Source organism: Rhinopithecus bieti, unplaced genomic scaffold (assembly GCF_001698545.2).
Source record: "Rhinopithecus bieti isolate Rb0 unplaced genomic scaffold, ASM169854v2 scaffold_13014, whole genome shotgun sequence".
NCBI lineage: Eukaryota > Metazoa > Chordata > Mammalia > Primates > Cercopithecidae > Rhinopithecus > Rhinopithecus bieti.
In genome coordinates, this window is record NW_016807364.1 from 1,472,881 (window position 1) to 1,486,828 (window position 13,948).

Consider the following 13,948-nt stretch of genomic DNA (forward strand, 5'->3'; position numbering starts at 1 on the left):
GGCAAAAGTTTCCCTAATAAGTATTCTGTGAGTGGAGGGCTAATGGTGCCAGCAACGTTAAAGCAGAATTTAGAAGCTTGTGATGTTTTCTATTTAAGTACAAAAAAAAAAAAAAAAGGAAAACACATTCTCTATGTTGGAGCTGTCCTCTCAGTAATAATAGAAAATCAACAAGGCAATTATCACAAGTGGAAAGGCATCGGAGCAGGAGATATATTTGTATGTTAGGGCAACTCCTTCTTTTGCTACTGTTGAGTCAACACTGCTCTAGATAAAGGTTATCTGGACAGTGGGAGCTGTAGGTGGCCAAACCAGATCATTTACCTAGAAAAAGCCACCTTAATTGATACCAGCTTAGTCATCTCTCTCCTCTATGGATTGAACCTGCAAGGGTATGCTTATGCTTAGTTTAAGTGTTGGCAACAGACCCCAGCCCTCCCTCACACTGACAGGGAATGATAATTTCACATACTTTTTTGAATATTCATAAAGTTTTAATTGGCATTGAATCTGGCCTTGTCATAAGCTTAACTTTGCCCGAGTTTTTCAGAGCTCTTGGAAAAGTATAAAGAGGTGGGGACGCACTTAGTCCCTTTCATCTCTTCTGTATGTGGTCTTTGTTTTCAACGCCTCACTCATCCTGTTGTCTTATTCTTAATTTGCCTTTTACCCTAAACTGGGTGGCATGGGCGAGGCAGTTGTGGGTACTTACACTCTAATTATTCTTGCAAAAGCCATACTACTGGCTATCAGATCAGGAGACTCCAGCGTTGCACAGATCCAGCCATCCTGTGCATTGTGGACTATCCCATATCCCTGGCCCCCTCCCACTAAATGCCACGGTGCCCCTCAGTAAAATAGCAGTCAATAATTGGCTTCACATATTTCCAAATCCCGTTACTGGGCCACCCAAGGAAATGATGCCTTTTCCAGGCAGACAGATGAAATGTGCCTTTTGCTAACATTTAGAACGAGAACCTTGTTCGAATTATGAGAGAATCTTTGGATGGCGTAAGATTTTTGCCTTAACATGGCCTTTAAGTGACCTCCTAGTACTGTCAATTATTCACACGCTTGACATTTGAAGCAGAATGTGTGAGGAATCTGAAATAAGGCTTCGGTATATTTTTACCCTGTGTTCAGTGGACACCGTGAGCTGTCGCAGGCTCAGAACACAACTGCTGGCTACTTTAGAATACAACTTGGGAATGCCCCAGCTTTCTGCTGGGATCAAGGGAAAAAAGCACCCAGTTTGATACCATCATTCTCAAATGTCTTTCAAGAGGAAGTCAGTAGATGTAATCATAAGAGTTAATAGTAAGATGAAATAGTCTCTTCCTGGTTTCACCGAAAGCAGAGTGGTCTGGCTTGGGCATCACTGGGCTTGATGCAGTCTCACATGTGGTAGCTCACATTCATGCAGAAAAAGACACATTTTCAGATGTTTTGTGTATAACTTCAACCCATATATTGGATAGACCGAATGTATATTGTTGCTGAAGATATAGATACTTATCTAGAATAAAAATCCAAAAAAACCCCCCAACATTATCCAATAAAAATCATCTGCATGTGTGAAAAGAAAACTAAGACTAGACTGAAAAGTTGTGACTCTTAAGAATATTTAAAGAGATTTATTTTACATGAAAATTGTTTAAAAATCAAATGCACTCAAAATGCATTAAAAAGTATCTATGTAGAGGCAGAGTAGTACCATTTGGGAATGTGTTCCAATTCTAAAGAGGCAAATTTTACTGTAGTAAGGCACAAAGGGAGAAGAGAAAACTGTACAGCTGACCTTTTTCTTAGATTTTCCAAAAGGCAAGCTGCTTTTCACCAGTATGAAGAATGATCCAGTTTTGCACTGAATTTCTTTGCTATCATAGTCTTTTCTCTCAGGAGTTCATGGGGGCAGTTATTTTAAATTACAATGAAATATTTTCTTTTCTGGAAAAACAAAGATGACAGTGTCAACCCAAACCTTGGCTATGTTTTGTTCTCAGTTTTCTTTTTTGTTTTCTTTCCTTTTGTGCACAGCGACAGCAGGTAAAAGGAAGAGAGTTCGCCACCATTCAGCATGTTTTCTGAGGTTATGTTAAGTCCCATTAGAAACAAGCCAAATTATTTGGTTACATTTAATATTTCCTTCAAAACCTAAGAATCTCTACACTAGTGTTTTGTTAACCACACACATGTCAAATAAACATTTTTTTAGAGATGTGATGTCTTCTGCAGAAAGTGTATTGTACTAGATGGCAACAAGGGGACAAGGACCTAAATGCAGCTCACATGCATTCAGTGACTTACTCAACAATGAGTCTCTCATGCTTCACACAAGTGCTTATTACCAAGTATATTCTGAACTATTGAACCCATAAAGAGGAAAGCTATAAGACAGGATTATGTGAAACAAAAATCAGAATTAGCCAGTAACTTTGAAAAAAATACCTCCGATCTAAAGAAACATATGGAAAACTTAAAAAAAAGAAAGAAAGAGGAATCTAACATATGAAAACCCAATCCCACTGGAATGTTTTTCTATACACAGCGTAAACGCCACATAAATAAAACCACAAACCTCTGCAGAAGTACGTGAGAGGAGGTGAGCCCCCAGCACTCTCTCCTGTTAGGGCCCCCTCTGGGAAGTAAGACCCGGGTTAGTTTCCAGAGACAAAAGCTGTTTGGAAATCCTTCCTCCTGGGAACAGTGGGCCTCATTGGAGGGGAACTTCTGACAGCCCCTAAGCATAACACAAAGTGTGACGCAATCCCAAAGGGGGCTCTGATTCAGGTTGTAGGATTCTGAGCTTTTGGGATACCAGGGGATGGCAAATATCTTTGAAGAACAGGGATATTTTTCTGGTTTGAACAGAATAGTAATCTTTAACCACAGTTTTATGTGTCAAGTTCAGGCCTTCTGGGGGAGACAACTGGCTCTAAACTGCCCAGGAACACATCCTCTTCACGCCAAGTTCTGGTGAAATGTTCGCTTATAAGGTACAGCCCCACTCTTGGTCTTGTTCCCTGTGTAAATCTCTGGTTTGAAAACCTTGTAGCATTCAGGCGTTTCAAGCTTGAGGGCTGAAATGTCACTTTTAAAGCAGGGTTAAAAAGGTCACACAGCTGCAAATAATAATAGCCCAATGAAATTCAGATTCTGACAGCAGTCCGCTTCAAGAATAACACTGCAACAGGAAACAAGCCCACTAGATCCTTTTACCAGTAATGCGGTAAGAACACTACTGATAAAATGAGTATATGCACGTGTCTGTGTGAGAGAGACAGACAGACAGGCATAAGGAAACAAACACACAAAGAGAGGAGAGAAAGGCACACACTGAGAAACAGGCATGCAAAGAGACAGGGAAGATGCCCACAGAAAGAGAGAGAGACACACACAGACACACAAAAGGATTCAAACACATACACAAAGTAACTGATTTTCTTGGATGGAAATTCAAGGTGTTTATTTTTCTATTGGAAATTGTGATATTCAGGTTTGAAAAATAAAGATATATTTGAAATCCAGGGGGCTTACTTTTCTCTTAATTTACAGTTAGCTTCCAATAGTTATGTTTTCACGTAATACCTCTTTGAATGGTCCTGTTCTACAGTGTTTTACTACAATGGCACTGTTTTGCAGATGAGCAAATAAGATAATGAAAGATGCAATATCCCTCCTAAAGAAAGACATTCTTAGCTCCAAATTGCATATATAATTCCTTCCCAACAGCTAGCCACATGTGGGGATAACCTACCTGCATCCTTGCTTTGAAAGTAGAACCAGGCATCTTTGAAGAAAATAAATAGAGTGTGTTTTTGGTGAATGCATGTTGGGTTATTATTGTGTGTGTCCCCTTGCCCTTCTGACAGATGTATTGAGATAAATATTTGCTTTGTTTCAGAAACACGAAGTGCAAATTGGCCATGGCCTTAACTAATTTAATTAATAAACAACATTTGTTCCCAGGAAGAAAGCAGGATTGATGTGGAGTGTCACACAGTGTGACTGACTCAAGGTGCTCCTGTTTTCCAGCTGTTTTTGGCATTTCAGGAAGGTCCAGTTTCCTCCTCTGGAACCCTTTTGAGGTCTCATAAGCTCAACAAAGCAGCACGATCTGTTTCATGTGAATCCTGCCAAGAAGGCTCTTCCCACACTCACAGTAGAGTGATAAATGCTGACAAATGTTGTCAATATCACAATTAAAATTCAAGCCCCCCTTTCAGATCTATAATGCATTCATTTCCAGATAAACAATATCAGAGGTGACGGGGACGTAGCCATATTATTGTTAGTGCTCACTGATACTCACGATTTCAGGTCGTAACTTTGAAGTTCCTATAACTTTTGGTATTTAAAAGAGTACATGCCAGGTTTTCAGATTAGAACAGCCCTTGTAGTGTCTTACTATTTACTATTGCAAATTCAATATCACTATATGAGTCCATCTGCTGTGAATGGAGGAAACTTGTGCCATCCCACTAAGATTAGAGTTTGATGTTAACTAGGGATTAGTAATGACTTTCTACAATTTACATGGGCAAACATCACTCTTGGCTGATTACAGCAAACCAGATGATGTCAATTTTCCCCTTCTCTGGGCTTAGTTGTTACCCTTAAGTTTACAATAGGTATTTACAGTATACTGTGTAGGCTGTCCACGTTTTCAGTATCATTTGCTTTTTGCAGTGTTTGCCTTTCGTGAAATGGTATTTCCAAGTATATCCCTAAATGGCTGGCAAAGCATTTGAATGGATTGCATGAGCCATTGTGGACGATTTCCCATTTTAGACCAGGAATTTGTGGGGTCAAACACTGAATAATGAAAGAGATTCTTGCTCATTGTGAGGTCAGAGGAATCCAGTGGCAGTCGAGGGTTTGAATTGTAAATCGAGCTTGTCATCTCCTTGTCAACCATGAAAAACCTCAACTCACTTTATGTACTATTAGGGTTTGTTATCAGAGTTTTTTTGTTATCTTCCCCAAATTTGAAGGAAATTAAACTTAGGGGGCATTTTTTTCTAATTGACTATTGAATCTGAATTTTGGAAAAGAGGAACAAAAATGAGTACTGTTTAGAAACGGTTAAATGATGAGGCAGCATCTGCCACAATTATGACAATGTCTAACCAAAGAAATCGGACTACTCAGTGTCTTCCAAAGGTGCTTCATAGGGGTCATACTCAGCCCACATGTGGTTAATAGACTGGACTTTAATGATGTCAATATCTATGGCAATATTAACAGACGATTTATAATGAATTAATACATTTACTTGTGAGATTGAATAAAACTAGATTCACTCATTGTTTCTACTGAAAGCACCTTTGACTTTTTTTCCATGAAATCTGGAGAGATTTCTTCTCTGGCCATAACTGTCAACAGGTAGACTGAGTGGTCCCCAAAACTACTTATCTCACCAATAACTTGATTCAGGGCGAACACTGTTTGAAAACCACTGCCTCAGGAGTGGAGAATGGGCAAGCTGTTTGGGGCAGCGTATTGTGATGATTCAGGATCATTATCCATTCCACAAACATTTATTGAACGCCTACTATGTAAGCTTTATGCCGTGGAGCTTAGGGTATGGCAGTTGCCAAGCAAAACTTGGTTCATTAAAAAATCCAAGCCAGTAAAACAACTGAATGGGAAATGAGAGGATGAGGACTGAGGGAGAACAGCCTCATTCAAATCCTGTCTGAGTAATTTGCCCCCACCTGATGAATGGTTAAAGAATCTATGCAGGGCTTTATTTAATAAGAGTCTGTTTGAGAGAATAATTATTACAATATGTGCTAGAAAAGAACCATAATAATAGACCATAAAAATAAACGATGGCTCTTGACTAATACACTAGACCAGATCATACTCGTTGATAAAAGTAATAAAGCCTACATGGTAGAGAGGTACCATTTAGAAAAACTATTGCAAACACCTACACAGAAAGGAATTAGCAAGAGAATGCTGTTTGCAGAGGGTTAAATGTGGGAACTGCAGGGCATCAGAATAAAGCAGTTGAAGTTCACACACTTATATATACACACCCACTCACTTCAGACCTTATTAATCACTGAAAACTTATTTTAGCAACTGCCATTCCACTTGAAGACTTTTATTCCAGTATTATGTTGCTAAAACATATTTGGTCCATGGGATCCATGGCATGTAATACATTGATACAGACTCACTTATGTTTTAAAATAAAATAGTAATATAACAATTGTAACTCAGTAGAACCTATCAATGACTAAACTGTAAGTGATTTGAGGACAAATTGTATTTCTCAACTTGTATCTTCTGAGGCATGATTTCTTATACTGACATATCTCAGTGGCTAACAGATTAGATTGCTTGTATTCCTCTAAACATAACATCCACATCATGAAGACTCAAGACAGTAGAATCTATGTGGCTGAGCCTTTTGTTGTCTTCAAGCACCAGCATCATCCAGTAATTCTAAAGTATTTGCTGCAGCTCATATGCAAATGCAGCCATTAATTAAGATAAGGCAAACAATGTTGACATCAAAAAGAATTGCCAAAGTATTAGCATTATGGGCCTGATTTTCTGGGGAAGGTCAGTACTTTGGTGGGCCAGGAATTGGGATGGAGTTGGATTATGGTAGAAAAATACTTTCTCCTCATACTTAGGTGTCTGGGCTTGGTCAATCTCTTCCCTACTTTGGCTTATTAATGAATCTCTTTAAACTTTCAGCAGTAGCACTTCCAGTCTTGATCATTTCTGTTGCTTGGACATTAATCTAATTATTATCATTAATTACCAGTTTCAGATGTAGGCCATAAATGTGCACATATGAAACTTTCTCATTTTACCGTCACATCATCTAATGTTACCCGGTAAGAATAACATTTTACATTAGCAACCAAGGCTCTTAAGTGGCATCCAAGAAAGACTCACCTTAGGCAAATAAGATAGTACTTTATATTTTATAATTTTATAAATAGATAGTATTTAATATTAGAGTGAGGTTTCAGTAACACTTCCCCAAAAACCCCTGCAAACAACACATGAATATACAGACCTTTCTCCATAATTTGAAAATATCTACCAGGCTCCATAGCCAATATGATGAGGAATGAGGTTGCTGAAGGTTGGTTTTTATACCCTTCTTATTAAGGTATGGGCCTTAGGCATGGAGTAATTAAATGATCTGGCAATGGTCAGGCAGATGAAGGCTACAGAGACAGAGAAGTTCCAGGAAAGCATTTAAATGAATTTACTAGAAAACTAAGATGTAGTTAATTAATGGATAGCCCGACAACTCTATTGCTTATTTTGTCTTGGATCAAAATCATTTTCTCAGCTTTAAAGTCACCTCTTATTTTGAGACTTAGTAGCATGTTCTCAGTATTCCTAGTGGGGAAGAGAGATGCTGTATGATCACGGATGGCAAAATCAAATGAACAGTGAAAGATGAGACGTTATTTTAATTGCTCAATACTCCCCAGACAAGGGCAAGCAGAAAGATCCCAAAGATACTTGTGTTTCTTTCTTCTTCTAAATATAATACAGTAAAGGATTTTAAATAATATGCTTAATACAGGAAAGCTATAAAATTATGGTAATCACTGTATCCATGGGTGGCCAAATGGAGAGTGAAAATGCATCGCTCTGTAAAAGTTGTATAATTGTGAGAAATAGTGGTTTGAATAGGTTTACATTTTAAAATTTCCTTTATATTGCTTTAAAATATCTGACTGGCAGTGTTATCTAAGGCAAGTCTTTTCACTTTGTGCTTCAGAAAAGTGAAAGTATACATATATTTTCCCAAAGAATATTGCCAAAAATATTAGTGTTTGGGGGGGGAAAGGTGTAACAACATACAAAGTACCATATAATTGGTTTGGGTTGAAAGATAATGAAGCTTCCTTCAGACAAAGGGTGATTATTCTATGACTCCAAGTAGAACTTCCTATTTCAGGGGACAAGGTGACTTGTGAATCCTACTGGAATCACCTACAAGACAACGTGACATTTTAAAGAGGCAAATTACTTCCTGTATGCACAGTAGAAGCCAGTGGTTTTAATTCGAGTAATAGAGCCATATACCATTGCAGCAAATGTAACTACAAGTACACTTAAAAAATGGTAAAAAAAAAAAAAAAAAAAAAAAAAAAAAAAAAAAGGGTATGACATAGAAAAAATTAATTTAAATTGTTGCTCAACTTTAAATAGCCTAAAAATGCATATCTCCTATTATATATTATATTATTATATATTATATATTATATATATATTACTGTGTGGATTGGTAACCACAAAACCATGTATGCTATACTTATATTGGCTTTTGGGAGGATTTGCAAAGGTAATTTTGACTACATTCAATTTTTGCCTAATGTATGCACCTTAGAACTGAACTACAGCAGGGTGTGGTGGCTCACAATTGTAATCCCAGCACTTTGGGAGGCCAAGGTGAGAGGATTGCTTGAGTTCAGAAGTTCAAGACCAGCCTGGGCAACATAGCACGACTTTGTCTCTATTTTTATTTAAAAAACAAACAAACAAAAACTGAACTGCTACATAAGAAAAGACTACAGTGTAATTTAACATGTGTCTGATGTTTATGTTTGAGATGGAGCAAGCTCTGTCACCCAGGCTGGAGTGCCCTGGCCTGATCTTGGCTCACTGCAACCTCCATCTCCCGGGTTCAAGCAATTCTCCTGTCCCAGCCTCCCGAGTAGCTGGGATTAGAGGTGTGCACCACGACGCCTGGCTAATTTTTGTATTTTGGGTAGAGATAGGGTTTCACCATGACGGCCAGGCTGGTCTCAAACTCCTGACCTCAGTGCTGGTTACATTAGTGATTCACCCGCCTCAGATTAGAGACTACATTAGCGATCCAACATTAGTGATCCGCCTGCCCCAGCATCCCAAAGTGCTGGGATTACAGGCATGAGCCACCATGCCTGTCTGATTATAAGGTTTTTTTCCTGAAAGCTACCTTATTCCAGATGATGTATTTGGATCAGGGCGCAGCAACCTTAATCTGATATTAATTTCAAGTCAGCTTATGAGGCCAAATTAATGAAATATCCAACCTAATGTTTTTGGGATTTTTTGAATTTCTGTTTACTCTTGCGTAACTTGGATAACTTTTGTTGAGGCGCATCAAATGCCTGAGATGAGAGGGAATTGAGGATCACGGTTCGCCACCAGAATCGCTTGCTAATCTGGCGCCACAGCTACTCTGTAGTCCCTGGGGAATGCTGAAGCTTGCTGGGGTGATTGTGGGCGTCTCATTTCGCCTGTTGCTCAGGGGTGGCCTTTTCACACTGGCAGTTACCCAGTGATTGCCACCCCTCTTGCTGTCCTAAGTAGCAAATCCCAAAAGCTTTCAGCAGTACTGAACAAGGGTTGGTGTGCACTTTGCCTGAGAACCTTCCTCCACAGGTGTGGTCTTCCCTGGTAGTAACACCCACCAGGTGGTTTTCCACAGGGAGGATTTCTGCTGCGACCACCCCCATAGCAGTTTTCTTCCAAGTACAGTCAATATGCACTCAAGTAAAGGACAGTAGGAGCCCAACCTAGGTGAGCCCAAAGAACTACAGCCAAGCAGGGCCTGTGCGCATTCATGTTAATGTTCTGCTCATCTAATTTTGATATTGGCATAGAAAGGGGGCTCTGAGTGATTGCCTTTCTCACGTTGCTCAGGTGGAAGCAGAAGATATTCATGGATTTCTTTTTTCCTTCTCCCTTTCCCTCTGATCCTTCAGATTTATGAGGAATCCAAGATGAATTTGGAGCAGGAGAGGCCGTTTGTCTGCAGTGCCCCAGGCTGCTCCCAGGTGAGTGTGCGGATCCTCCGTGCTCTGACATGCAGAGCCTACTTTCCAAAAGGGAAGCAACTCTCACCCGGCAATCATGCCCACCCTGGGCTTTCCTTCTTTACCAAGACACCACCAAAGTCCCCCTCCCCATCAGTATCGTGATCATCATCATCTTCATCGCCATCATTATATTCTGTTTTGAATAGTTTGAAATACTTCCCTCTCATCCCCTGAGAAGTAGCAGTGTTGGGCATTTCTGCCCTTAACTTCCTCCTGGAAGCAAGTCAGGTGTATCCTGCCCACCAAATATGCAGGGCCATCATTTCAGAAAGAGGGAAGGAGAGTGCTTACTTTTACAAAAGCCACTTGAATATACTGGCTGGGCTTCAAGATTACTGATGAAATAGCTTAACATCACAGGTTAAATTTTATTTTGCTTTGTTTTCCAATTTGAGTAAAAAAACCCCCAAACTCCCTATAACTCTTGTAGAGTCTATAGTTTTCCTACATATGTAAACTTTAAGAGGGAAATTGTCCTGCTGTGTTGGACTAAATCTCTTTTATCCTCTGATGCCTTCCATCAAGTGGAATTATTGTGGGGATTCAATGAGATACTGCCAGTAGAGTGTTTAATATAGGGTCTGCACACAATATGAGCTCAATTATTGTCCACTGTTGTTACTACTATTGCTAGTGCTACTATTATTATATTGGAATCTGTCTCTTTGAAAGAAATTAGAAACATTCATCACCTAAAATCAGAGTTTTGCACTTTACCTTTGGAATGTGACAGTGACTTTTTCTACTCTTGACCTTTTGGGTATCTCCACATTCCAGTCATTGGAAAATGACTACACGTGGTTACTCTCATGCCTAGATCTTCATTCTGTGGGATATCGGACAAGTTATGGAACCCAGAGCACAGGGGTCTTTCAGGTGTGGTGAGTTACACTCTTTGCCTCACTCTCCTGCCTGTTCATGTGGTGGCGTTGGCAGTAGAGCGTGGAGAAATGCTTAGCAGTCAGATGAGAGCTTAATAAGAAGGGTTCATTGAGGACCCTTCTTATTGACCTCCCCAGGGAGTTGGCGGAGGATTCTGGGAGCCTTTTGGAAGGAAGAGGTCATTGAAATGTAAGACATTGTTGCTGGTGTTATCAACCACTGACTGAACAACCAGAGTCCTTTGCTCAGGTTCTAGAAGTTACACCAGGGGCTTTATGTCAATGCTTATTTCTAACTTATAAATAGCAAGAGCAGTGCAAAAATTATTTTGAAGCAAACTGGTTAGGAGATGATTTTGAAGAAGAAAACACTAGGAAAAAACAGAGTGATAAGTAACTGGTAAAAATCCTGCTAGACCAGGACTCTTCATTGTGGATGCAGAATGTCACTTTACTAAGTTCCTAGGGTAACTAAGTTAAAACTTAATTCCTAAGGTAGAACTGATTCCCATTCAGCTTCTTTAAAGAGAAGTCTTGATAGCCAAAGGGAATCAGATAATTTGAGCAGTTTGCTTTGCTTTGGTGGTGAAAATGTCACATTAAGTTTGATTCAACTCAAATCTCTCAACACACTTTTTGGGAGCCTACTATATGCCAGGCAATCTGATTGCTCTGGGGAAACAGTAATCACAAGACTTTTGTGTCTATGTCCTCACAGAGCTTCTAGTTTAGGAATCAAGTCTATAGTCACATGATCAGTAAATCAGTTAATTAGTCAATTGCAATTTTCCATGAAGGAAGACCATAAGCCACCTTGAAGAGTATAATACAGGGATTGACTTTACTTGGGGAAGTAAATGCCAGTCTCTGCTAAGGAATGGGCATTTAATGGAATGGGACTCTCCAGAGACCCAGCAAAGGCAAAAGAGGGTTCAGGGTGAGTTAGGATTCCCAGCAACCTCCAGGGTTGTGGAGGACAGTAGAGGACAGTGTTTCAAGGAAGGGGCTGTAAGCCATATCTAATATTTAGGTAAGTCAGAGAGAAGAGGGCTGCACGTTAGTCATTGGACTGTATGAAATAATTTTCCAAGCTTGGCACCATTAATATTTGGGGGCTGGATAATTCTATGTCTTGGGTAGCTGTCCTGTGTGTTTTACGATGTTTAGCAGCATCCCTGGCCTCTACCCACTAGATCCCAGAAGCATTCCCCAGTTGTTATGACCAAAAATGTTTCCAGACATTGCCAAATGTCCCCTGTGGGCCCAGATTGCCCCTGGTTGAGAATGACTACCCTCTGACTTGCATTTTGGCTTTAGCCTTCCTTTCTTTTGGATCCCTTCTCTTTTGGGGTCATCTACTTCTAATCCATGTCCTCCCAAACTATTTTATGTATTGCTCTAAGCCCTTCTTCTTTCTGGCAACAGGCAGGGTAGAAAGAAATGAATGCCACAGACGTGTGGTCACTGGTGTCAGGCACTGCTAGAACTGGGACAGCTAGAGGCCTGGGCACAGGCTGTTGGCTTTGGCAGCTGGGTGCTCGCCGGCAACCTATGAGAGGGGAGCAGGGGCGGAGGCCAAACTGCAAGGGATTAATGAGTGAGTGGGTGGTGAGGAAGCGGAGGTGGCAAACATAGAGGACTCTTTCAAGAGCACTAGGCAGTGACGGGAAGCGGAGTGATATAATGGTAGCCTGAGAAGGAAACAGCTTTTTTAAAATGAAAGGATAGCCAAGCTGGAGTTTGTCAAGGACAAGAAACCAGTGAGACAGAAGGAGTGAGCATGCTGGTTTACATGGCTAATCCGCAGAAGATAAGGGATATAGATGAACCTGGGGAGGAGTGGGGGTGCTAATTCCTCTGAGAAAGGAGGGGTTGGAAAGAGAATCAAGGAAGTGACATGAAAATGCTGAAATAGAGGTGGTTAATAGAGGTTGAAGGGAGTTCATTTTGAATGACCTTGAACTTCTTGGTGAAGGAGCAGGTCATTTCCTTGAGAAGCCTGAGTGGACCGAGGAAATGGTTAGACAGACATGGAAATTGGGATTGACAAAGTTTCTTGATTTTAAGGAACAATTCCAAGCTTCCCCCACTTCAGATTTAAATGTAAAGATGCTTCTAAAACTCGATGTCTTCATTTAATGTGGAAGTGTATTTTTTCCTTGACAAGCTGTTATAAAAATATGTGCATCTTTCAATGGAAGAGGTGTTAGAATTAAGAAAATGTAGCAGTCACTCAGGAGTCACAAAGGTCTCCTGGGGTATTAGAAACTTACAGTCAAGTCAATTGTTGCGGCCATGATATTTACTTTAGGGACATCTCACAGCCTGGGAACCTGCACTGAGAAGACAGGATGACTGAGAACTGGAAAGGGGAGTAAATAGAAGTTATCAGTGCTTGCCCTGTGCTGGGGGCAAAGAAAGGATTTTCTCTCCTTTTCCCCATGGGAAAGAAACTTAGCTCTATTAGGAATGGCCTATAATATGTGGGATACCTTTTTTTTTTTTTTTTGAGGTGGTGTTTCATTCTTGTTACCCAGGCTGGCACGATCTTGGTTCGCTGCAACCTCCGCTTCCCAGGTTCAAGTGATTCTCCTGCCTCAGCCTCCCAAGTAGCTGGGATTACAGGCATGTGCCACCATGCCTGGCTAATTTTTTTATTTTTAGTAGAAATGGGGTTTCGCCATGTTGGCCAGGCTGGTCTCGAATTCCTGACCTCAGGTGATCAACTCGCCTCGGCCTCCCAAAGTGCTGGGATTACAGGCGTGAGCCACCAGTCACGTGGGAGATTTTTTATGTTATTGCTCCTTCCACACTATCTTTGTCTCAGAAGGAAGAGTTTCTCTTGCCCTCTGTAATCTCACAGAGCTCAATGTTAATTTCACTCTCTCTCTGCCTTCTGAATAAACCACGTTCTGAATTCCAGTGGCCTTTCTCAGCTCTGTATCTGTTGCAGACTGTGTCTTTTCGTTATTTTCAATTCGCTGCTATGTTCCTGCTGAATTAAAAAAAAAATCATGATGTCCTTTATTATCTCACTTGGAAGGTAATTATAGTCAGTATGTGGTATTATGGAAATTATTGTTATTTAAGAAGTATTCTGGTTCATATCTTACTTTAGGCTATTATTTTACAAAGTCAAAAAATGGCTTTTAGATATGAAATGAAAGCTGTTACCATGTTGTATATTTTGAATATACAAATACATATAAAATATAG

At 40.1% G+C, this 13,948-nt stretch overlaps 1 protein-coding gene across 2 annotated transcripts in view; it reads left to right on the forward strand.

The window, feature by feature from the left end:
• The window catches only part of CREB5 (cAMP responsive element binding protein 5), a 415,368-nt gene that overhangs the window by 68,815 nt on the left and 332,605 nt on the right, over nucleotides 1–13,948 (forward strand). For both annotated transcript variants that reach the window (XM_017881478.1, XM_017881477.1), the window contains exon 2: nucleotides 9,738–9,809. In XM_017881478.1, the coding sequence (XP_017736967.1) occupies nucleotides 9,756–9,809 (54 nt within the window). In that variant the 5' untranslated portion in view covers nucleotides 9,738–9,755. The remainder of the gene's footprint in view (nucleotides 1–9,737; nucleotides 9,810–13,948) is intronic.